We start from the raw sequence: 26,600 nt of genomic DNA on the forward strand, positions 1-26,600 counted from the left end.
CATACCCAAGGTACTGAGAATTATAAGACGTAGAGGAGTAAGAACTATACTCGTGGCTCCGGATTGGCCAAGAAGGACTTGGTACCCGGAACTTCAAGAGATACTAAGAAGGGACTTGCTTCAGCAAGGACCATGTCTGTTCCAAGACTTACCGCGGCTGCGTTTGACAGCATGGCGGTTGAACGCCGGATCCTAAGGGAAAAAGGCATTCCGGAAAAAGGTCATCCCTACCCTGGTCAGAGCCAGGAAGGAGGTGACCGCACAACATTATCACCGCATTTGGCGAAAATATGTTGAGTGGTGTGAGGCCAGGAAGGGCCCCACGGAGGAATTTCAACTCTGTCGATTCCTGCATTTCCCGCAAACAGGAGTGTCTATGGGCCTCAAATTGGGGTCCATTAAGGTTCAAATTTCGGCCCTGTCGATTTTCTTCCAGAAAGAATTGGCTTCAGTTCCTGAAGTCCAGACGTTTGTCAAGGGAAGTACTGCATATACAGCCTCCTTTTGTGCCTCCAGTGGCACCGTGGGATCTCAATGTAGTTCTGGGATTCCTAAAATCACATTGGTTTGAACCGCTCAAATCTGTGGATTTTAAATATCTCACATGGAAAGTGACCATGCTGTTGGCCCTGGCCTCGGCCAGGCGAGTGTCAGAATTGGCGGCTTTGTCTCACAAAAGCCCATATCTGTTTTTCCATTCGGACAGGACAGAACTGCGGACTCGTCCCCAGTTTCTCCCTAAGGTGGTGTCAGCGTTTCACCTGAACCAGCTTATTATGGTACCTGCGGCTACTAGTGACTTGGAGGTCTCCAAGTTGCTAGATGTTGTCGGGGCCCTGAAAATATATGGTTCCAGGACGGCTGGAGTCAGGAAAACTGACTCGCTGTTATCCTGTATGCACCCAACAAATTGTGTGTTTCTGCTTCTAAGCAGACGATTGCTCGTTGGATTTGTAGTACAATTCAGCTTGCACATTCTGTGGCAGGCCTGCCACAGCCAAAATCTGTAAATGCCCATTCCACAAGGAAGGTGGGCTCATCTTGGGCGGCTGCCCGAGGGGTCTCGGCTTTACAACTTTGCAGAGCTGCTACTTGGTCAGGGGCAAACACGCTTGCAAAATTCTGCAAATTTGATACCCTGGCTGAGGAGGACCTGGAGTTCTCTCATTCGGTGCTGCAGAGTCATCCGCACTCTCCCGCCCGTTTGGGAGCTTTGGTATAATCCCCATGGTCCTGACGGAGTCCCAGCATCCACTTAGGACGTCAGAGAAAATAAGAATTTACTTACCGATAATTCTATTTCTCGTAGTCCGTAGTGGATGCTGGGCGCCCATCCCAAGTGCGGATTGTCTGCAATACTTGTACATAGTTATTGTTACAAAAAATCGGGTTATTATTGTTGTGAGCCATCTTTTCAGAGGCTCCGCTGTTATCATGCTGTTAACTGGGTTCAGATCACAGGTTGTACGGTGTGATTGGTGTGGCTGGTATGAGTCTTACCCGGGATTCAAGATCCTTCCTTATTGTGTACGCTCGTCCGGGCACAGTATCCTAACTGAGGCTTGGAGGAGGGTCATAGGGGGAGGAGCCCGTGCACACCACCTGATCCTAAAGCTTTTACTTTTGTGCCCTGTCTCCTGCGGAGCCGCTATTCCCCATGGTCCTGACGGAGTCCCAGCATCCACTACGGACTACGAGAAATAGAATTATCGGTAAGTAAATTCTTATTTTTTGGTTGGTCTTCCAAAAAATTACGAATGCCCTCATCACTGCCGTGATTATTGCTTAGTAAATTACCGAGATGACACTTTGATGAAAAAACGGCATCTCGGTCAAAATCGGGACCTTAGTAAATATACCCCACTGTGTGTCTCCTACAGATGGGCCCAGTAACAGAGATACCCCAGAGAGATGTCCCCGTCCTCTGTATTCCCAGGACTGTACAGAGGAGAATCACAGGATCCCACAGGAGGATCAGGTAGGTGGGATTTAGGGTCTCCCCAATATACCAAAGTGACTCACTATATGATCTGTAGAGGAGCTGTGTGTCTTATACACTGATATTATACTGTTTCACCTCCGTTTAATCTGACTGTATGCAAATGTCATAGTGGTTTTTTTTTAATTATTTGTAGGTAGAACTTCTGTCTAATATTAAAACAGAAGATACAGAGGGAGAAGAAGAGACGTATGTGACTGATATAAAGGAAGAAGATATAGAGGGAGAAGAAGAGACGTATGTGACTGATATAAAAGCAGAAGATATAGAGGGAGAAGAAGAGATGTATGTGACTGATATAAAGGCAGAAGATATAGAGGGAGAAGAAGAGATGTATGTGACTGATATAAAGGCAGAAGATATAGAGGGAGAAGAAGAGACGTATGTGACTGATATAAAGGAAGAAGATATAGAGGGAGAAGAAGAGACGTATGTGACTGATATGAAGGCAGAAGATATAGCGGGAGAAGAAGAGACGTATGTGACTGATATGAAGGGAGAAGAAGAGACGTATGTGAGGGGTGATCAGCAGTGTAAGGAGGAGGAGATCCCTACAGATATCAGCACAGGTGAGTAATAAACACTTATTACAGAAGTCACATATTCTCATTGCTCAGTCACTACAGTAATCTCTTATACTACACCCTCCTCTGTCAGTACAGACTAATGTGGAATATGTATTTCTGCTGCGGGGTACACTGGGCTCCACAGGGAATGACATTGGGATGTAGAGTAGGCTCTTGATCCGATGCACCAACAGGCTCAAAGCTTTGACCTTCTTCCCAGAATGCAAGCGCTGCCTCCTCTATAACCCCACCTTTGTGCACAGGAGTTCAGTTTTGTAGTTGCTGCCATGCAGTAAGCAGGCATACAACACGGGGGCTGCAGCCCCAGGAAAAAGCTTTTTAAAGAAATTCACGCCTCACAAGAAGATGCCGGCTCGCTACCCCCTCGCTGCGGAGCTAAGTAAATATTGGGAATCACACCCGCCAGTGGATTCGCAGGTGGCGCAGCTGGTGGTATCCTCAGCTCTGCCCGTAACTATTGTCACGTCCCTGAGAGAGCCGACGGATAAGCGTGTGGAGGGTTGTTTAAAGGCAATTTACACTCTAAGTGGTGCTGCACATAGGCCCACCATTGCCGCAACATGGGCTGCAGACGCTGTGGAAGCGTGGGCTCAGGAGCTGGAGGCGGAGTTGCCGTCCAACGCTTCTGATCATGCTAGACAATGCTTGTCGTATATTGTCACAGCGTGTCATTACATTAAGGAGGCGGTTTCGGATACAGGTATTCTGGCGGCCAAGGTTTCTACTACGTCCATACTGGCTCGCCGGATTCTATGGTTGCGGTCCTGGTCCGTGGATCTGTCTTCTAAGAAAACCCTGGAGGTACTCCCGTTTAAGGGAGACATTCTTTTCGGAGAAGACCTCAATAAGATAGTGGCTGACTTAGCTTCTGCTAAAACAACGTGTTTACCTAGTACTGCCCCTTCGGTGCCGAAGGCTAAGAGTACTCCGTTTTGTCCTTCAGGGTAAGCAAAGGGTCAGGCGTACTCGAAACAGGTACGCACTTCCAAACCAAATAAGCCCAAACTGGCCTGGACTACCCGTCAGCCTGCTTCCAAAACTAAAAAGCCTGCCGCATGGGGGATCACAGGGTGGGGGGGCGAATCCTAGGGTATACCCAGGAATGGTTGAAGACCATTTCCGATGCATGGGTACGGGAAGTCGTCACTTGAGGTTACACCGTATCCTTCAAAAATCACCCCCCTCATAGATTTTGCCTGACAGACATCCCTTCGGATCAGGTAAAGGCAAAAACTCTTCATTCGGTGGTACAGTCCCTACTGGACACAGGAGTGGTAGTACAGGTGCCTCTGGCTCAGAGAGTCAAGGGGTACTATTCACCGCTGTTCCTAGTCCCGAAACCGAATGGGTCTTCCCGGCCCATTCTCAACTTCAAGTCCTTGAACAAATTTGTGAAGGTCTCCAAGTTTCGTATGGAAACTCTTCGCTCTATTGTTCTGGCATTGGAACCTGGAGATTATATGGTCTCCCTGGACATACAGGATGCTTACCTGCATATTCCCATTGCAATGTCGCATCAGCAATACCTGACGTCTGCGGTTGGCAACCTCCATTACCAATTTTGGGCGTTACCCTTTGGTTTGACCACGGCTCCGCAAGTCTTCACCAAGGTTATGGTGGTCATGACGGCTGTGCTCCGCCGTCAAGGGGTCAGGATCCTACCATACCTGGACGACTTGTTGATCCTGGCAAATTCCCCAGAAACTCTCCTACGCCATCTGCATCTGACTATCCAGTTTCTGCAAGCCCACGGGTGGCTCATCAACTGGAAGAAATCTTCCCTGGTCCCTGCTTGGAGCATGGTGCACCTGTGGGCAGAGGCGGATTGGCCATAGGGCTTGCAGGGAAGATTCCCGGTGGGCCGACGCACCTGTGGGGCCTGTTTTGTTTGAGGACATGTGGTCCTTTTTATAGACATAATGAATAAGATACAAATAATTTGCATATATGAAAATGACTTTGCCACTTAGCCTGTGATTGCAGATGATCTAGTGTATGCTCTGTCTGCCTGCTTGGCTGACATATAAGATTGAGTGAATAGTGATTGGGATACGGTTGGTGTAATAAGCAAGAAAATATATATTTCTAAAGAATGATATAGTTTCCTAAATTCTGAAGGTGTATCATATAATGTGCTCATAATATTTAATTTTATTTATTTTTATCTTCCCCCTTGATGCTGGACATGCCCACTATCTGGAAAGTCTTGGGTGGAGGGGGTGCTGCTGCCATGGCCATGGCTAGACCTTACACCTCTGGTGCTGCCCATGTGGGGCCACTAGTACATATTTTTCCAGGGATGCTTTTTGTTCCCAATCTGCTCCTGCCTGTGGGCGTTGTTGGACACTCGCAACCAGCAGTTGTTTTTGTCTCAGGAGAAAGTCCTGAAGCTTCAGGACAGGATTCGATGCTTCCTATCTTGTCCGCAAGTGTCGATACATTCGGCAATGCAAGTGCTAGGCCTCATGTTGTCTGCTTTCAACATGGTGGAGTATGCTCAATTCCATTCCTGGCCCTCTGCAGAAGCTAATTCTTACCAAGTGGGACGGCTTGCCTCACCGGATCAGGTCTCAAATGATCTTCTTGTCTCCGGAGGTCCATCTGTCACTGAGCTGGTTGCTTCAGGACCAACGATTTAGCAGGGGTCGTCCCTTCTGGATCTCCAGCTGGGTCCTTCTGATGACTGATGCCAGTATGAGAGGTTGGGGTGCTGTGTTGGAACAACATTCCCTTCAGGGTTGGTGGACCAAGGAGTCGTCTCTCCTCCTGATAAACATTCTGGAATTGCGGGCGGTGTTCAACTCATTGAACTTGGCCCTCATTTAATACAGAAACAGACCTGTTCAAGTACAGTCGGACAACGCCACCACGGTGGCGTACATCAATCATCAAGGCGGCACTCAAAGCCACATGGCATTGAGGGAAGTATCACGGATTGTTCAGTGGGTGGAACGTCATCTGTCAGCCATATCGACGGTGTTCATTCCGGGGGTCCTAAACTGAGAAGCGGACTTTCTCATTTTACATGGCAGAGAGTGGAGCCTCCATCCAGAAGTGTTTCAACTCCTCGTGGACAAGTGGGGCCTTCCAGATGTGGACCTGATGGCATCTGGACACAATCACAAGGTTCTGGTCTTCAGAGCACGGACAAGGGATCCTCAAGCAGCGTTCGTGGACGCACTGGCAATTCCATGGAACTTTCGGCTGCCATACATGTTCCCTCCAGTGTCACTCCTGCCCAGAGTAATAAGGAAGTTCAAGCAAGAAGGAGGAATCCTACTTCTGATCGCTCCAGCGTGGCCCAGATGGCATTGGTTCTCAGACCTTCAGGGTCTCTCGATAGAGAATCCCCTTCTACTTCCGCAGTGTCCAGATTTCCTCATTCAGGGCCCCTGTGTATATCAGGATTTAGCCCGATTGGCTTTGACGGCGTGGCTTTTGAAGCTTCCGTCTTGAAGGCCAAAGGATTTTCTGAGGCGGTCATTCAAACCATGTTGAAGGCCCGGAAACCGACCTCTGCTCGGATTTACCATAGGATCTGGAATTTTTACTGTGCTTGGTGCACCACTAACAATCATGATGCTTACAAGTTTAGTACGGCCAAACTTTTAGCCTTACTACAACAGGACCTGGACTTGGGCCTTCGTCTGGCCTCCATCAATCTTCATATTTCTACCTTGTCGGTTTGGTTCCAGAGAAAAATTGCGACCTTACCTGATGTGCATGCGTTCACTCAGGGTGTGTTGCAGATTCAACCTCCTTACATCCCGCCTGTGGCTCTTTGGGACCTGTCGGTGGTTCTGGAGGTGTTACAAGAGTCTCTGTTTGAGCCTCTTGAATCTGCAGACCTTAAGTGGCTTTCCCTTAAGGTATTGTTTCTGCTGGCTATTGCCTCTGCTAGACAGCTGTCTGATTTAGGTGCCTTGTCTTGTAGGTCCCCATATCTGATTTTTCACCGTGATCGCGCGGTTCTTAGAACACGTCCAGGGTATTTACTGAAGGTGGTGTCTTCTTTCCACCTTAATCAGGAGATCGTGGTTCCGGCCTTTGCCTCTCCTGACTTGAGAGTTCTTTGGATGTGGTATGGGCTCTCTGTATCTATGTGAAGAGGACAGCTCCCGTCAGGAAGTCGGATTCTCTTTGTTCTGTTTGGTTTTCACAAACGTGGCTGGCCAGCTCACAAGCAGACCCTGGCCAGATGGATTAGAATGGTGATTGCACATGCTTATGTACAGGCTGGTCTTCGAGCTCTTGCTATCATATAGGACCTTTCTACTCGGTCGGTTGGACCTTCTTGGGTGGCCCGCCGTGGTGCGACCCTTGAACAATTGTGCAAGGCGGCTACGTGGTCCTCAGTGAACACGTTCATAAGGTTCTATGCCTTTGATACTTCCGCCTCCTTCTATGCCTTTGATACTTCTGCCTCCCCAGGATGCTTCCTTTGGACGCCGGGTTCTTGTGCCCGCTACAGTGCGTCCCCCTCCGATAAGGAAATGCTTTAGGACATCCCCAATGTCATTCCCTGTGTACCCCGCAGCAGAAAACAAGATTTATGGTAAGAACTTGTTGTTAAATCTTTCTGCGAGGTACACTGGGCTCCACAGGGCGCCCACCCTGACGCCCTTAGCTTTTTTGGGTTGGTATGGCATTAGCCGCTGACACTTTCTCCTGTCATGAGAATGTGTTGTGTGTGTGTGTGTGGCTACTAACAATTGTCTCTTTTCCTTGCTACTGCATTGGACTGGTTAACAAAAACTGAGCTCCTGTGCACGGAGGCGGGGTTATAGAGCAGGCGGCGCTATGCTTTCTGGGAATAAGGTCAAAGCTTTGAGCCTGTTGGTGCCTCGGATCAAGATCCTATTCTACACCCCAATGTAATTCCCTGTTGAGCCCAGTGTACCTCGCAGAAAGAGCTTTAACAACGGTAAGTTCTTACCATAAGTCTCATTTGGAGTCAGGAGCCATCAGCCTCTATTATACTCCTGCTCTCCCCCTCACATCATGTCACTGTGTGTTACCAGCCCAGAGATCTGACCAGTCTCCTCCCCACACTCTCTGGTGTATCTCATACATCAGGAGCCATCAGCCCCCATTATACTCCTGCTCTCCCCCTCGCATCCTGTCACTGTGTGTTACCAGCCCAGAGATCTGACCAGTCTCCTCCCCACACTCTCTGGTGTATCTCATACATCAGGAGCCATCAGCCCCTATTATACTCCTGCTCTCCCCCTCACATCATGTCACTGTGTGTTACCAGCCCAGAGATCTGACCAGTCTCCTCCCCACACTCTCTGGTGTATCTCATATATCAGGAGACATCAGCCCCTATTATACTCCTGCTCTCCCCCTCACATCATGTCACTGTGTGTCACCAGCAGCCATACTGTGTGCTAGCAGTACCTCTGCCTATAGTATTACATGCCAGGTATTCAATGAGAGTGTCTCTATTAGCACATGCCAGTCTATATATAAACCACTCCTTTTTCTCATACGTCCTAGAGGATGCTGGGGGGGTTATCATAAAACCATGGGGTATAGACGGGATCCGCAGGAGACATGGGCACTTTAAGACTTTGAAAGGGTGTGAACTGGCTCCTCCCTCTATGCCCCTCCTCCAGACCCCAGTATTAGAATTGTGCCCAGTGAGACTGGACGCACTACAGGGATCTCTACTGAGTTTCTCTGAAAAGACTTTGTGTTAGGTTTTTTATGTTCAGGGAAGCTGCTGGCAACATTCTCCCTGCTTCGTGGGACTTAGGGGAGAGAAGTATGACCCACTTCCAGTGAATTCAATGGCTCTGCTTCTGGCTACAGGACACCATTAGCTCCTGAGGGTCTGATCGCTGGGTACGCCTAGATGCTCACTCCCGCAGCTTGCCGTCACCCCCTTTCAGAGCCAGAAGACAGGTGAGTAGCAGAAGAAAAGAAGACTTCAGCTTCACTGACGGCATTTTCTGAGGTACTGCGCAGCGGGCAGACGCTGCGCGCTGAGCTCCCACACACAGCACTACAGGGTGCAGGGCGCGGGGGGGGGGCACCCTGGGCAGCTAAAATCATCCTCATTATTCCACTGGCAAGAGGGGACATTAGTGCCACGGCACTGTCCTAACCCCCGCCAGTATAAATATCAGAAAATGCGAGACAGAAGCACGCCATTAAGGGGGCGGAGCTTCTTCCTCACAGCGCCATTTCTTCTCCGCAGGCTGCAGAGACTCTGGTCCTCCTCACACTGACAAGTACCAGGGGTACACAACGGAGAGGAGGCAGGTCAATTGGTGCAATATATATGTGACTGTAAAAGCGCTTTAGGTCTGAGGCAATTTCTTGGTGTTTTCAGACCCGTTGATTTAGCGCTGGGTTGTGAGCCCTCTGTGTCTCTCTGACAGACTTTACTGTGGGTCTGTCCCCTATATGCCCGGTGTGTCTGTGGGTGTTTGGTGCACGTGTGTCGACATGTCTGAGGCTGAAGGCTCTTCCCAGGAGGAGGCTGTATTGGGGACACAGACTGCTGCGGGGGTGACCCAGTCTGCACCGCCGACGCCGGATTGGGTAAATGTGTTGAACGCCTTGAATGCTAATGTGGCTCTTATTAGAGGTTAGATAAGTCTGAGTCGCAGACCCTGGCATGGAAGAAATTTGTGGAAGATATGTTATTCCAAAGTCAGGTCCCCTCAGGGTCACAAAAACGTACGTTGGCCCAGTTGGCAGACACTGATACCGACACAGACTCTGATTCCTGTGTCGACTATAGCGATTCCAGATTAGATCCAAAATTGACAACTAGCCTTCAATACATGATAGTGGCAGTTAAAGATGTATTACATATCACTGAGGACCCGGCTGTCTCTGATAAAAGGGCCTGTATGTATAAGGAAAGGAAACCTGAGGTGACGTTTCCTCCCTCTCATGAACTGAACACTCCATTTGAAAAGTCTGGGAAGGTCCTGACAAAAATTTTCAGATTCCCAAAAGAGTTACGGTAGCTTATCCGTTTCCCTCGGCAGATAGGGAAAAGTGGGAGTCACCCCCCCCTACTGTGGACAAGGCCTTGTCTAGGTTGACTAAAAAGGTGTCTCTCCCGTCACCTGACACGGCTTCCCTTAAGGATCCTGCGGATCGTAAACCAGAAACTACGTTAAAGTCCATTTATGCGACCACAGGTACGCTACTCAGACCTGTCATTGCGTCTGCGTGGGTAAGTAGGGCTATTGAAAAGTGGGCAGACTACTTGTCTTCTGAAATAGATACCCTAGATAGGGATAGCATCCTCTTAACGCTGGGTTAGATCAAGGACGCGGCAGCATACCTTAAGGAAGCTGCGAGAGATATTGGTCTATTGGGATCAAAGGCCAATGCCATGGCAGTCTCAGCTAGACGAGCGTTGTGGATTCACCAATGGAATGCTGATTCCAAGAAAAGTATGTAGTCTCTACCATATAAAGGTAAGGCCTTATTTGGTGACTGCCTTGATGATTTGGTTTCTACAGCTACCGCAGGTAAGTCATCCTTTTTGCCTTATGTTCCTCCACAACAAAAGAAAACGCATCACTATCAGATGCAGTCCTTTCGGCCCAATAAATACAGAAAGGGCCGAGGTTCTTCCTTCCTTGCTGCTAGAGGAAGGGGAAGAGGTAAACGATCACCAGCCTTGTTAGGCTCCCAGGAGCAGAAGTCCTCCCAGGCTTCTGCCAATTCCACCGCATGACGTTGGGGCTCCTATGCGGTGGAATTGGCATGTCTCGAACTCTTCAGTCAGTTTTGGGTTCGCTCGGACCTAGACCCATGGGTTTTACAAATAGTATCCCATGGGTACAAGCTGGAGTTTTAAGATGTTTCCCTTCGCCGTTTTTTCAAATCGGCCTTACCAGCTTCTCTTCCGGATAGGGTGGTAGTTTGCGACGCAATACAAAAGTTGTGTCAAAATCAAGTTATCGTCATGGTTCCCCAGTCACAACAGGGAGAAGGTGTTTATTCGAGCCTGTTTGTGGTCCCGAAGCCGGACGGCTCGGTCAGACCAATCCTAAACCTGAAATCCCTAAATTTCTACCTAAAGAAATTCGAATTCAAGATGGAGTCTCTCGGAGCAGTGATCTCCAGTCTGGATGAAGGGGATTTTATGATGTCGGTGGACATAAAGGATGCCTACTTACATGTTCCCATTTATCCTCCGCATCAGGCTTACCTGAGGTTTGCAATTCAGGATTGTCATTACCAATTTCAAACGTTGCCGTTTGGTCTGTCCACGGCTCCGAGGATTTTCACCAAAGTGATGGCGGAGATGATGGTTCTCCTTCGCAAGCAAGGACCCATACTTGGACGATCTCCTGATAAAGGCGAGATCCAGGGACCAGTTGGTGCAAAACGTTGCACTCTCCCTGACGGTTCTTCAGCAACATGGTTGGCCCCTAAACTTGCCAAAATCACAGTTGATTCCGACGACGCGGTTGTCGTTTTTGGAATGATATTGGACACAGAACTACAGAGAGTCTTTCTTCCAGTGGACAAGGCTCTGGAACTTCAGAGTCTGGGCAAACAAATTCTGAAACCAGCAAGAGTGTCAATCCATCAATGCATTTGGTTGCTGGGGAAGATGGTTGTGGCCTACGAGGCCATTCAGTTTGGCAGGTTCCATGCCAGAGTGTTCCAGTGGGACCTGTTGGACAAGTGTTCCGGGTCCCACCTACACATACACCGGAGGATAATCCTGTCTTCCAAGACCAGGGTATCAATCCTGTGATGGCTGCACAGCTCTCACCTCATAGAGGGGCGCAGGTTCGGGATACAGGACTGGATCCTGCTGACCACTGATGCAATCCTCCGAGGCTGGGGGGGCAGTCACAATGGGAGAAAACTTCCAAGGAAGATGGTCAAGTCAGGAAACTTGTTTCCACATAAATGTTCTGGAGTTGAGGGCCATTTACAACGGCCTTCTGCAAGCGGAACATCTTCGAGATCTGCCTGTACTGATCCAGTCGGACAATGTAACAGCAGTAGCGTACATAAACCATCAGGGCGGAACGAAAATCAGAGCGGCAATGGCAGAAGCCACAAGGATTTTCCGCTGGGCGGAAAAGCATACAAGCCCTCTGTCAGCGATCTTCATTCCAGCAGTGGACAACTGGGAAGCAGACTTCCTCAGCAGACACGATCTCCATCCAGGAGAGTGGGGCCTCCACCAGGAAGTCTTCGCAGAGGTGACAAGTCGTTGGGGAGTTCCTCAAGTAGACATGAGGGCATCTTGTCTCAACAAGAAGCTTCAGAGATATTGTTTCAGGTCAAGGGACCCTCAAGCAATTGCAGTGGATGCACTGGTGACACCATGGGTGTTTCAGTCTGTGTATGTATTACCTCCACTTCCTCTCATTCCAAAGGTTCTAAAGATCATAAGAAGAACAAAGATCCGGGCGATCCTCATTGTCCCAGATTGGCCAAGGAGGGCTTGATATCCAGATCTTCAGGAATTACTCATAGGAGATCCCTGGCCTCTTCCTCTGCGCGAGGACCTGTTACAACAGGGGCCGTGCGTGTATCAGGACTTACCACAGCTACGTTTGACGGCATGGCGGTTGTGCGCAAAATCATAGACCGTAAGTGTATTCCCAGTGAAGTCATTCCCACAATTATTCAGGCCAGAAATGGGGTAACGTCTAAACATTACCACCGTATTTGGAAAAAATATGTTTCTTGGTGTGAATCCAAGGGGGCTCCTACGGAAGAGTTTCGGCTAGGACGTTTTCTCCATTTTCTACAAGCAGGTGTGGATGCGGGCCTAAAATTGGGCTCAATTAAGGTACAGATTTCGACCTTATCGGTTTTCTTTCAGAAACAATTGGCCTCCCTTCCAGAAGGTCAGACTTTCGTGAAAGGCGTGTTGCACATCCAACCTTCATTTGTGCCTCCAGTTGCACCATGGGATCTTAATGTGGTCTTGCAGTTCCTTCAATCACATTGGTTTGAACCTTTACGGACGATGGGGTTGAAATTCCTCACCTGGAAAGTGGTCATCGCTGTTGGCCTTGGCATCTGCAAGGCGGGTGTCTGAGTTAGCGGCCTTGTCTCACAAGAGCCCTTATTTGATCTTCCATGAAGATAGAGCTGAATTGAAGACACCTCAACAATTTCTACCGAAGGTGGTTTCCTCTTTCCACATGAAACAACCTATTGTGGTGCCTGTGGCTACTGACGCCTTCGCTGAGTCAAAATCTCTGGATGTGGTTAGAGCTTTGAAGATTTATGTCTCCAGAATGGCTCAGATTAGGAAAACAGAGGCTCTGTTTGTCCTGTATGCTCCCAGCAAGATTGGGTGTCCTGCTTCCAAGCAGATCATTGCACGCTGGATCTGTAACACGATTCAGCATGCTCAGTCCACTGCTGGATTGCCGTTACCGGAATCTGTGAAGGCCCATTCTACTAGAAAGGTGGGCTCATCCTGGGCGGCTGCCCGGGGGGTCTCGGCATTGCAACTTTCCCGAGCAGCTACTTGGTTGGGGTCAAACACATTAGCAAAGTTCTACAGTTTGACACCTCGGCCAATGAAGACCTTAAGTTTGGTCAGTCGGTGCTGCAGAGTCATCCGCACTCTCCCGCCCGTTTTAGAGCTTTGGTATAACTCTGTGGTTCTATGATGACCCCAGCATCCTCTAGGACGTATGAGAAAATAGGATTTTAATACCTACCGGTAAATCCTTTTCTCTTAGTCCGTAGAGGATGCTGGGCGCCCGTCCCAGTGCGTACTGTATCTGCAGTTATTAGTTGTGGTTACACACACGTTGTGTTACGTTATTGTCAGCATGTTGCTGCAATTGTTCATGCCGTTGGCTTGTGTTCTGTTGAATGCCACGTTCTGCGGCATTCTTGAGGTGTGAGCTGGTAAGAATCTCACCTTAGTTTAACAATAATTCCTTTCCTCGAAATGTCCGTCTCCCTGGGCACAGTTCCTATAACTGGAGTCTGGAGGAGGGGCTAAGAGGGAGGAGCCAGTTCACACCCTTTCAAAGTCTTGAAGTGCCCATGTCTCCTGCGGATCCCGTCTATACCCCATGGTTTTATGATGACCCCAGCATCCTCTATGGACAAAGAGAAAAGGATTTACCGGTAGGTATTAAAATCCTATTTTCTCTAACATCTACAAGGGATATTGGGGACTTTGTACGATGGGGTATAGATGGGGTCCAAAGGAGCCGGTGTACTTTAGATTTCTTCCACTGGGTTTGCTTTCTTCCTCCCCTCTATGACCCCTCCTGCAGCCAGTTTAGAACAGTGTGCCCTCAGGAGAGGATGCCACTCTGGAGCTCCAGAGAATTTTTCCTCCGTTTATTTTAACCGTTATTGTCGGTATGCTGTTTGGGCAACAGTATAACAGTATACTGAGGGAGTTGGGGCGGTTACCGGTCTCTTCAGGCGTCAGAGCCGCTTCCCCGCTGCAGGACCACCGTCCTGAGAGGTTGTTGGTACCGCTGGGCATTGTGCATTAGCAAACGCAATCGCAGCACGTCACACACCCTTAACAATGCCGGGAGGTGAGAAGAGTGGTGAGTACAAACCGGGGGCCCCGCTAGGGAGGTCCCCCGGCTCTTGCTGCAGCGCGATCACAGGAGCGGCATACGGACGCTGTACGGAGGGATCCGCTATAGCCCCCTGTGTACACTGGCAGCGGTGGTGGAAACAGGCATTCATGTTACGTTTTACACCTGTTAGGAGACATTTGCCAGTATAAATGTATAGCTCTGCCGCCATTACAAGGGGGCGGAGCTTCCTTAGAGCGGGACCAGTGGCGTTTTTGCGCCTTCCTCTGCTTACAGCTACAGCAGCAAGGACACACAGCCCCTCCAGACACTCAGGATACACAGGAAACTGGTACAGGGGTGTAAATAAGGGGAGAGACGCTATTATACACACTATAGTGTCCTGAAAAGGCTGTGGGTAAGGGTGGTTATGGTTAGGCTGTGGGTAAGGGGGGTTAAGGGTTAGGCTGTGGGTAAGGGGGGTTAGGGTTAGGCCCTGCTGGGTGGAGGTTAGGGTTAGGCTGTGGGTAAGGGGGTTAGGTTTAGGCACTGCTGGGGGGTGGTTAGGGTTAGGCTGTGGGTAAGGGGGGTTAGGGTTAGGCACTGCTGGGGGTAGGTTAGGTTTAGGCTGTGGGTAAGGGGGGGGTTAGGGTTAGGCACTGCTGGGGGGAGGTTAGGGTTAGGCTGTGGGTAAGGGGGGTTAGGTTTAGGCACTGCTGGGGGGAGGTTAGGGTTAGGCTGTGGGTAAGGGGGGTTAGGTTTAGGCACTGCTGGGGGGAGATTAGGGTTAGGCTGTGGGTAAGGGGGGTTAGGTTTAGGCACTGCTGGGGGGAGGTTAGGGTTAGGCTGTGGGTAAGTGGGGTTAGGTTTAGGCACTGCTGGGGGGAGATTAGGGTTAGGCTGTGGGTAAGGGGGGTTAGGTTTAGGAACTGCTGGGGGGAGGTTAGGGTTAGGCTGTGGGTAAGGGGGGTTAGGCACTGCTGGGGGTAGGTTAGGTTTAGGCTGTGGGTAAGGGGAGTTAGGTTTAGGCACTGCTGGGGGGAGGTTAGGGTTAGGCTGTGGGTAAGGGGAGTTAGGTTTAGGCACTGCTGGGGGGAGGTTAGGGTTAGGCTGTGGGTAAGGAGTTAGGTTTAGGCACTGCTGGGGGGAGGTTAGGCTGTGGGTAAGGGGGGGGTTAGGCACTGCTGGGGGGAGGTTAGGGTTAGGCTGTGGGTAAGGGGGGTTAGGTTTAGGCACTGCTGGGGGGAGATTAGGGTTAGGCTGTGGGTAAGGGGGGTTAGGTTTAGGCACTGCTGGGGGGAGGTTAGGGTTAGGCTGTGGGTAAGTGGGGTTAGGTTTAGGCACTGCTGGGGGGAGATTAGGGTTAGGCTGTGGGTAAGGGGGGTTAGGTTTAGGAACTGCTGGGGGGAGGTTAGGGTTAGGCTGTGGGTAAGGGGGGTTAGGCACTGCTGGGGGTAGGTTAGGTTTAGGCTGTGGGTAAGGGGAGTTAGGTTTAGGCACTGCTGGGGGGAGGTTAGGGTTAGGCTGTGGGTAAGGGGAGTTAGGTTTAGGCACTGCTGGGGGGAGGTTAGGGTTAGGCTGTGGGTAAGGAGTTAGGTTTAGGCACTGCTGGGGGGAGGTTAGGCTGTGGGTAAGGGGGGGGGTTAGGCACTGCTGGGGGGAGGTTAGGGTTAGGCTGTGGGTAAGGGGGTTAGGTTTAGGCACTGCTGGGGGGAGGTTAGGGTTAGGCTTGGGGGTAAGGGGGGTTAGGTTTAGGCTGTGGGTAAGGGGGGGTTAGTCACTGCTGGGGGGAGGCCACCACCCAAGTTCAGCCACCCGCTCCTAGGCTACTTACCCTACCCCACAGCACTTACGCTGTCACCGGCGCTCACCTCCCGCCCGCAGCACAGCGTAGAGCAGCCGTAGAGCCGTCTTTATTCTCTGCCCGGCCCCCGTGTGAATCCACGGCTGCATGTGACCAGGAGGGGGAGGCACCGCCAGAGGACTGGTAGTGGTAATGCTCCACCTCCTCTTTACAGGCAGGAAGAGCAGTCATTTGAGAGCCAGGAATTGGCTGCAGAGGAGCGCGTCCTCGGGGACCCACACGTTTTTGAAGAGGCTGTGATCCACAGGTGGAACGCACGCTGCTGTAGCTGGAACGCACCCACTTCCGCCAATGCGTGTCATTTCCTGTCAGCTGGTCCCGCTGTGGAAAGCACAAGGCGGAAGTGGTGTAGACGTGACCCGCACAATGCGACATGATAATCATGCAGGTTGGGACATATATACCCACACAGCGATATTTACATTTTACACCCACACTGGGAGCCATATTTAGATATTTTACTTTAAGACCATATAATATACTAATTTAACCAGAAACCGCTTTAGGGTGGTCATTCCGAGTTGGTCGCTCGCTAGCAGTTCTTAGCAGCGATGCAAACGCTATGCCGCCTCCCACTGGGAGTGTATTTTATCTTTGCAGAAGTGCGAACGAAAGGATCGCAGAGCGGCTACAAAGTTGTTTTTTGTGCAGTTTTAGAGTAGCTCAAAACCTACTCAGCGCTTGCGATCACTTCAGACTGTTCAGTTCCAATTTTGACGTCACAAACACGCCCTGCGTTTGCCTAGCCACGCCTGCATTTTTCCTGGCACGCCTACGTTTTTTCAAACACTCCCTGAATACGGTCAGTTGACACCCAAAAACGCCCTCTTCCTGTCTATCACTCTGCGGCCAGCAGTGCGACTTAAAAGCTTCGCTAGACCCTATTTGAAACGACATAGTTTGTTGTAATAGTACGTCACGTGTTCGCATTGCGCCGCATACGTATGCGCAGAACTGCCTTTTTTTTCTCCTCATTGCTGCACAGCGAACGAATGCAGCTAGCGAACAACTCGGAATGACCACATATATGTAGTAAATCATGTTGGGAAGGCTGAACTGGCATAAGCAGCTCCACACTGCCACTCAAACATAAGGTGTAAAATATACATAAAAATATAAATTAATAAACCAGAGAAATACAACATACAAATACAAACATATACAACTATGCGAAAAAATATATACGCATAGGGCTGGAACAATGGGTGTACCATGGAAGATGACCCCAACAGACTCGAATCCCCGAACCAGAAAAAAAATCACAAAAAAATATTTAAAGGATTCTGTTCATTTAGTCACTTTGGTAGTAGTGCCCCAAGAAAATGAATCCAGTAGCCTTCAGGCTCAGTGTATTTAAGCAACAATGTGTATAGTGTATTTGAATTGTATTTATAGTGAAATGCACTATGTTGTGTGTCCCAGGAGGGGGGAATCCATTACTGTGCAGGCTGTTGGATTCCCTCAGTACTTTCCCCCCAAAATGGAATAACGTCCTCTCTAGCCTCCTACATGGAAGTATCATGGGGTGAGAGAGAAGCAGCTCAGCTTTAAAACAAACTGAGTGGTTTTCTGGAGCTCCATAGGGATCACCCTTCGTTGGCAGGAAACCCTGACCGGGGCTCTAGGCTGCCCATCTCTGGAGCCCAAGTTTAGGCTGGAGATGGTGAGCTGGGTACCTGGGCAGATTCCTGGAAGTAGTTTAGATGGGAAAACTTCCCCCAGCCTAGACTGAGCGTCACCAAGGCGGATACCAACCCTCCAGAATGGGACGGTCAAAGGAGAGTGACTACTCCCCACCGTCCACAGAGGAAAATGATAGCTGTGCATGTGGCCAAGGCATGCACATCACATGGGTAAACAATGATTGGTTGAGAACAGCACGGTGGACTTTACCCCCTGTGGTAGGTGTATTGGAGTAAGATAAAAAGAGGAGGCCTGTGAGCCTCCAGAGGTATTATACCATTTTCACTCTGCTGAAAACCTCTTGCTGTATTGCTGTTGTCCCTAGCAATAGGGAAGAGTCTCTTTTAAGACTGGGTGAATAAACATCTTCCTCAAGATGACAGCTTCATCCTGTAACCTGCAGTGCTATGCCAAACATAGTTCCATTTTCCGGCTGTCCAGGGTGCATTCAGCGCAGTGGGTGGAGTCAGTAATGGGCGGTTACTGACAGTAAGTGGGAATCCCCATAATTGGCCAGATCTAAACATACATTCTGTGACTGGGGCGGGGGCGCAAGGCAGGGTGAGGGCTTTCGTACATGTGGCATAGCGGTGAGATAATCCTAGGTGGCTTTTCGGTCACCTGATTGGAGAAGCAGAGTTAAGAGAGGATTAACTGTAGCGCAGGAGAACGCACAAGATGGCAGACTTCAGCGGAATGTCTAAGGACGATTGGTAGATCGTGTATCAGGAGATGGGTGTGGATATCCCTTTCAACGAGTCCAGAAGTGTCATGATGGCGGCACTCGTGAGCTTGGAGGAGTCCCGCGAGGCGGCGGTAGAGAGTGCTAAGGGCGTTGGCATCAAAGATAGCGGCCTACCAGTGGACCTTTGTACCAAACCGGTGAGATCCACAAGCATCACCCTCTCTACTAGCAGCAGCCATGTTTCATACCTACAACAAATGGGTTTAGTATCTGCACACTCAGTACAATATCCAGATTTTATGGATGTGTGAGAATCACCACCATACATCCATTAAGGAGGAGCCCCTCTTTCCAAATAATAAATAATATCCTATATTTGCAGGGGGTGCTGTCAACTACAGTATATGTTCATTAGGATTTGGGGAGAAAAAGAAACAGAGGAATCTGTAATGTTGACGCACTAACTAGAAGTATAGTTAAAACATAACCTTTATTAGATATATATTAAATTGTATTATGAATCATTGATCCAGACTACAGTGAAACATAGAGTTAAAAACTTGACAATACTAACATATATGTGAATTAAAGAGATGAAAAGATGTGAATAAAGATTTTTAAAAAAATGTGTCCACGTGTGTTTAAGTATTAGCTCTTATTTAATAACCGTATGGGCAAACTGGTGCCAGAATCTATGATCTTTATTGTTCCAAACGGTCTATCCCCACTGAATCCGTATTCCTAGGTCATAAGTCACTGACCTACTATTAAGGAATATATTGGTTCTATTTTTACACACATATATATATCAATAGTAAGGATCCTTTTCATCTCTTTAATTCAGGCAGCTGTATAGATCCTGATATGTAATTCTCTGTATCATACTTACTGTACACACATCATCCTTATTACTATTGTGAATATAGAGGTAAGACACTGATGATGGGGGTGTAAGAGTGGATTTTAACCTAGCAGATGATGATGATTGCAGTGTATTATATGGTGTATTGCATGTAAAATACCTTGTTCCACACCTACTCTACTGTAGCGATATACCTTATATAAGGGTGAGTAACACATGTACAGGCTTACCAGCGTATGAGCACACGCTTAAAGGAATGCTACCTTACCAATGCTTCCAGGAGTAATGTTAGGAGACATTATTATAAAGCCTTCATTAAAAGATACTTTATTATACACACACATTTACAATCAAGTGTCCCAGACAGTCGTCTTCTATTGTTTACAATATTAATATTGTTACAGAAAATTTCACATTTCCACAATGTATTTTATTTCCAGCAGATGGACACACAATCAGGAATATCTCAGAAGGACATCTAATGTTATCCCCGGATTGTGACATAAAAGATAATGACAGCAGACAGGATTTTCCAGGAGATAACCCCATTACCCCAATTAAACATCCAGCTCGATCAGCTGATCCCTCTGATCCTGGGAAATGTTCTCCTGATCACTCTGATATTGGTGTATCTGTTACAGCACTGCCAGTAGATACAGTGTTTCCCTGTTCTATAGATGCCAAATGTTTTACACAGAAAACAAAGCTTATTACCCATCAGCCAGCTAAGGCAGGTGAGAAGCCATTTCTATGTTCTGAGTGTGGAAAATGTTTTACATACAAATCAGCTCTTGTTACACATCAGAGAAGACACACAGGTGAGAAGCCATTTCCATGTGCTGAGTGCGGGAAATGTTTTACCCAGAAATCACAACTTGTTACACATCAGCGAAGTCACACAGGTGAGAGGCCATTTCCATGTTCTGAGTGTGGGAAATGTTTTACATACAAATCAAATCTTGATGCACATAAGAGAAATCACACAGGTACATCACCATTTCCATGTTCTGAGTGTGGGAAATATTTTGCATGTAAATCACAACTTGTTGCACATCAGAGAAGTCACACAGGTGAGAAACCATTTCCATGTTCTGAGTGTGGGAAATGTTTTGTATGGAAATCACAACTTGTTATACATCAGCGAAGTCACACAGGTGAGAAGCCATTTCCATGTTCTGACTGTGGAAAATGTTTTGCACGGAAATCAGTTCTTGTTACACATCAGAGAAGTCACACAGGTGAGAATCTATTTCCATGTTCTGAGTGTGGGAAATGTTTTGTATGGAAATCACAACTTGTTATACATCAGCGAAGTCACACAGGTGAGAATCTATTTCCATGTTCTGAGTGTGGGAAATGTTTTGCACAGAAATCAGATCTGGTTAGTCATAACCGAAGTCACACAGGTGAGAAGCCAATTTCTTGCTCTGAGTGTGGGAAATGTTTTACCCGGCAATCACATCTTGTTATACATCACAGAAGTCACACAGGTGAGAAGCCATTTCCATGTCCTGAGTGTGGGATATGTTTTGCACACAAATCAAATCTTGTTTTTCATCAGAGAAATCACACAGGTGAGAAGCCATTTTCTTGCTCTGAGTGCGCGAAATGTTATACTCAGAAATCACAACTTGTTAGACATCAGAGAAGTCACACAGGTGAGAATCCAATTACTTGCTCTGAGTGTGGGAAATGTTTTACATGGAAATCACAACTTGTTAAACATCAGAGAAGTCACACAGGTGAGCAGCCGTTTCCATGTTCTGAGTGTGGGAAATGTTTTGCACATAAATCATATCTTATTAAACATCAGAGAACTCACACAGGTGAGAAGCCATTTTCTTGCTCTGAGTGTGGGAAATGTTTTACACAAAAATCACATCTTGTTACACATCAGCGAAGTCACACAGGTGAGAAGTCATTTCCATGTGCTGAGTGTGGGAAATGTTTTACACGGAAATTTCAACTTGTTACACACCAGAGAAGACACACCGGTGAGAAGCCATTTTAATCTTCTGGAGTATACTTATCATTGCCATGCGATGTTCTTCAAGGTTCTTATCCTACCTCCTGTGCTTTTTTCAATATACATGCTACCACTGGGTATAATAATCAGATGTCATGCCATCATCTACCACTGCTATGCAGATCTGTCTTTTGCTCCACGTACTGAAAACCCAGTACCAATCCTAAATGTCTAGCTGAGCTCCAGGTGTGGGTGATGCCAGTTGGCTGTGACTCAGTCCTGGTGAAACAGGTTCTTATGGTAGAAGCTCACCATCAAAGGGCAGGGCTACAGCTCAGCTTCGTAAACCAGACTTACGCTTGGGGGTTCAGAGTCACAAAATGCTGATCCTGTGCGGAATATTGGTGTCCTGGATGGTGGAGTGACACTTAGACATCAGGTATCAGCCACAATCAGATCCTCATCTGAGGAACAGAGCCAGACTCCAGCACTTATTTCCCTCAGAAGATCTACCTACAGTCATACATGCACTTGTATCATCACACATAGACTACTGCAATGTCCTCTACCTGGGTCTCCCAGCAAAAGAATTACACCACTTGTAGCTTGTACAGAATGCAGCAGCCAGGCTGTTATCTAACCAGCCCGTTCCTGCCACATAACACCCATTCTCTGCTCCCTTCACCGGCTGCCTGTAAGATGGTGACTCTGGCCCTAATTCAGGTTGGATCGCAGTGTGTGATCCAAACTGAATTATTCAGTAAAAGTTGCGGGCGCATCCACCCGCGTTTTCTGCGGTAGGGCCACAGAAAATGCGATTGCCTGTCAGGCAGAGGCAGTCACTGGGGTGGCAGGGAATGCTCCGTTTCCAGGGAGGAGACGGATCAGTGTGGGGGCAGTGTGGCACGAACGGAGGGCAGAGGAGGACAAATGGGCATGATCACGGTGGCTTTGTGACATCAGATGCAGCCGCCTTGATTGAGGAGGATGCGGCGGGCCTCCTGCGGCAGCATGAGGCTTCACTAATTTCTACGATGAAGCAGAAATTGTGAGGCAATTGCAATTTCTGCTTCATCAAGGGGGGAGGCGGTGGTCAGCATGCTGGGTGGCCTTGCCCTGCGATGGGCGGCCCCTAGCGCGCAAGGAAAAGTATTGCAAATTTGACTAATTAGCAGCATCTACAATCCTTACTGAATTAGGCCCTCTATTAAATAATTTACTGACTCTCCCAGCCTTGCATGACCATGGTACCAGAAGCAGCTTCTGCCTCCGTACTACCCTGGTTTCTTCCATCTGTTGATGAAGGACTGTTAGCAGTACCATAGATTCCCAAGCAGTGCTTAGATGTCAGGGGAGACGGTGGGTGGCAGTAGTGCAGTAGCGGGGGCTGCTGGAGGCAGTGTGTAAGTGGGTAATGTTCCCAAGCAGCGCTGAGGAGGGAGACAGGGCAGGGGGCAGTAGTGGGGGGAGACACGGGGTGGATAGCAGTAGTGGGGAGATGGGTAGCAGTGGTGGGGGAGACAGGGTAGGTGGCAGTAGGTGGGGAAACAAGGTGGGTAGCAGTAGTGGGGAGACAGGACGGTGGCAGTAGTGGGTGGGAGACAGGGCGAGTGGCCGCAGTGTAGTACCAGGGGCTGCTGGAGACAGTAAAGAGGTGTATGTGTTCCGCACAGAATCAGTTGATAGACTTAATGATTATTATTCTTTCTAATTAATCCCTTGTATGTGTTACTGTTATTTGCTGTCAGCCTTTGTGTGTTCTGTGTAATAATCCTGAAAGTAGTGCTGCTACCGATCTCATCATTTGTAGTGTAAAGAGACAGGGTGGGTGGCAGTACTGGAAGAAGACAGCTGGGGGCAGTAGGGGGAGATAGGGTGGTGGCAATAGTGGGGGACAGGGTGGGAGGCAGTAGTGGGGGGAGGCAGGGTGGGTGGCAGTAGTGGGGGAGGCAGGGTGGGTGGCAGTAGTGGGGGAGGCAGGGTGGGTGGCAGTAGTGGGGGAGACAGGATGGGTGGCAGTAGTGGGGGGAGACAGGGTGGGTGGCAGTAGGAAGGAGACAGGGCGGTGGCAGTAGTGGGGGAAAGAGGTTGGGGGGACAGGGTGGGAGGCAGTAGTGGGCGGAGACAGGGTGGGTGGCAGGAGTGCGGGTAGACAGGGCAGGTGACAGTAGTTGGAGGAGACGTGGCAGTAGTGGGGGGGAGACAGGGCGGATGGCAGTAGTGAGAGGAGACAGGACATGTGGCAGTAGTGGGGGGGAGACAGGGCAGTGGCAGTAGTGGGGGGAGACAGGGTGGGAGGTAGTAGTAGAGGGAGACAGGGCGGGTGGCAGTAGTGGGGGGGGGACAGGGCGAATGGTCACAGTACAGTACCAGGGGCTGCTGGAGGCAGTAAAGAGGTGTATGGGTCCCGCACAGAACCAGTTGATAATTAGACTTAATGATGATTATGCTTCCTTATTTCTAATTAATCCCTTGTATGTGTTACTGTTATTTGCTGTGTCAGCCGTTATGTGTGTTCTGTGTAATAATCCTGAAAGTAGTGCTGCTACCGATCTCGTATCATTTGTAGTAACTTGGAAAAGATGAGATATGAGGTGCACTCTGGAAGCTTATAGGGGGTTAATCAGAGATGATCGCAGATGTGACATCACACAGCCCCTGGAAAATGATCCTGCCCTGCCCGCATTCACCCCTCAGGGATGCGACCGCAATGTGTGTGTCTGCGCGGCTGCTACGCATGTATATTTTGCCACCACCAGCAAACTGCTGTGGGCCGCTATAGCGGCTGGGTCTGAATGACCCCCATAGGCTGTTGTGCAGAGTAAAGTATTTTTTAAGTTTAAAATATAGACAAAAATATTGGTATTAAAGATATGAAAAAAAGTTGTTTAAAAACAAAAGATTTCCGGTGTAATTTTGGCTATGTCCAATTTTGACAGCTCATTTGAATAGTGGGATGATATTACGGGGGGAGGGAGAGTCTCTGTGTAATTAATTTTATAATTTGTTGGTTTTAAATAAATTATGTCTATTCAACTGTTCTGTTTTTTTCTTTTACTTTGTGATAAACTGTTTTTAAAGTAAACCGATGGACAATAAGTCAGTTGCGCAGTTTCCGCAATGTTACGCTACGTGTAGCGCCACTTAGCGTACCTTTTGAGCGTTGTGATGCTCTCGTAACACCTTGGTGAATATATATGGCTACAGCATTATAACACACTTAGACCTTAATAGAGTGTCGGAAGTGTCCCTGACGCTTCGCCAGATTAACAAAATAACTTAGTCGAGACAGATGGGTGAGTTTGGATTAAAGGTCCAACCCAATAACCATATATATTAGTCCCTAGCGGACACAAAGGGATAACAATGCTGCACTGTAGCAACACAATACAATTCAAAGATACAGTAATACATGCAATAATATACAACAGATGGGAAATAAATGCAAGTACAATTAGCAATACAACTATACCAATACAATAGGATCAGTTACCTTCATACATACGCTGCGCCACCGGATTCCAGGCCTCAGTCGTCTTACAAGATGACCTCTGAGAAAGGTGACTGAAACCTGGGCCAGGTGCGTCCTTTTATACAGTGTTCCAATAACAGTACAATGGGGAATGTAAGATCTTCCATTGGTCCAGGGGCGGGACATATTCAGTACACCATGTGTCATTGGTCAGCTGGAACACTGAGTGACACCTAATCTTGTGATGTGATTACAGTTTACTTCTGGGCTTCCACCTAAAGACCAGTTCAAACCGACCACAGTATCATACAGTAATATACATGAATCCGGTATTGCTAATAACTTGTTGCCGCAATATGTGACAATATCCTCACCACCACCGAATTATTACTTATGTGACCCTGAACAATTTGATCCCACACACGGTGTCCTTGATATTCAATGGAACAATACACATATATATATATATATATATATATATATATATATATATCACACACACACACACACTTAACCAGTTGTGTAAAGGCTATGTATAACTCATTGTGTAGGGGACAGGTCAGTGCTGTGTAAACCATAAAGCCAGAATACATAATACATATGACATATCACTCTTAATACAAGTATCAATATCTGGTCTGCATTTTATTGAATATAAATACACAGGATTCTGGTTTACATGAATGTGTGTTAAGCACACAATGAAGAATCTGCGTATCTTTAGCTATTGTATCGTATCTGTCTTATTGTTTGTCAGAGCAACACGGGACCAAGACGCAATTGTTCGTGTTAGCAATTGGGGCAAACAACGGTATTTACACATTCACTCAGTCCAAGGTCTATCTTCCATGGAAACAATGGCTGTTTGGACAGAGCAATCTGATACTGTATGTTACACACTATATAGGAATTTGTATTTCTGGCTGTAATACATTTGAGTGTATGTAAGAAATATTTGCTATTTTGTTGCAGTATATTTATTAACAAATGCATCTTATACCGTAATGCGCACAGTAACTTGTCGTTACGGTCATTCGCGCCCCCTACCATATTAGCCATTAGCATGCGTATTTGACTCATGCATCGTAGACTCATCCATTGGTAAATTCCATAGTGTATTCTAAATATCAAAATGTGCAATTTGACTTTGACAACTTGTAGGTGAATTAGGGTTGTTGTTTAAAAAAAAAAAATTTACCTGACCCTGGCCTGGAAATGTCCATGTATGAAGGTATGGGAGATACCTGCTGCAGTCCCTTCTACTTACATTTGGGAGGTCCGGTTGTTTTTGGGGCATTAGCAGCAAATAGTAAATGATACATTGGCTCCATAACGTCTCGCTGACCCTCTGATTTTTTCAAAAATATGTTACACAAAATTACATTTGCATTAACAACCATTAATTAAACAAGAAAAACACAACGCAAGTAAAAAAAAAAAAAACACAAAAAAAAACTTTATATATAAAAAATAGAAGAAAATCACCAATTCTGGTCTGGATTCATTGACTCTATCAGGAGAACAAGAGCCTTCTTAGCAAGGACTATACCAACAGTAACCAGTAGAGGAATCAGGCGTATCCCACAGAATATCAGCGCTGCCACCATACATTGGGGAGAGAAGATAAAGTGCAGATTTCTGAACAGTGCTTTTATAAGGAACACAAGAAGTGCATAGATCACAGTGATCAGAAGTCCGGGACAATGAGGTCAAGAAACCAACGCTGTGGTACTAATGACCTCAATACAGATCACTAGGAGCTAGAGACTACGGTAAGGGCAACAACTATTTTTCAAACAGCTAAAAAAAAAGTTAGAAAAAAAAATTAATTATAAATGTAAAAAAAGAGGATCGTCCAGTACAGAAGACTGTGGGGGTCATTCCGAGTTGTTCGCTCGCTAGCAGTTTTAAGCAGCCGTGCAAACGCTAAGCCGCCTCCCACTGGAAGTGTATTTTAGCTTAGCAGAAGTGCGAACGA

The 26,600-nt window shown here is 47.8% G+C and overlaps 1 protein-coding gene across 1 annotated transcript; it reads left to right on the forward strand.

Annotated features, from left to right (window-relative positions):
• Window positions 1-1,883: 1,883 nt before the first annotated feature.
• LOC134997591 (gastrula zinc finger protein XlCGF26.1-like) lies at window positions 1,884-22,609 on the forward strand. The gene is made up of 3 exons (XM_063951291.1): window positions 1,884-1,978; window positions 2,136-2,568; window positions 19,625-22,609. Exons 2-3 carry the CDS (start codon window positions 2,283-2,285, stop codon window positions 21,193-21,195), a joined length of 1,857 nt encoding a protein of 618 aa, XP_063807361.1. The 5' UTR covers window positions 1,884-1,978; window positions 2,136-2,282; the 3' UTR covers window positions 21,196-22,609.
• Window positions 22,610-26,600: the final 3,991 nt, after the last annotated feature.

The sequence above is a fragment of the Pseudophryne corroboree genome, unplaced genomic scaffold, assembly GCF_028390025.1.
Source record: "Pseudophryne corroboree isolate aPseCor3 unplaced genomic scaffold, aPseCor3.hap2 scaffold_1447, whole genome shotgun sequence".
Classification (NCBI taxonomy): domain Eukaryota; kingdom Metazoa; phylum Chordata; class Amphibia; order Anura; family Myobatrachidae; genus Pseudophryne; species Pseudophryne corroboree.

What these genes read in the sequence shown, in the direction of transcription:
- LOC134997591 (XM_063951291.1), top strand. Translation starts at nt 2,283, where the DNA reads ATGTATGTGACTGATATAAAGGCAGAAGATATAGAGGGAGAAGAAGAG. An exon ending in CCCTACAGATATCAGCACAG is followed by an intron (nt 2,569 to 19,624) that starts GTGAGTAATAAA and finishes TTTTATTTCCAG; the next exon opens with CAGATGGACACACAATCAGG.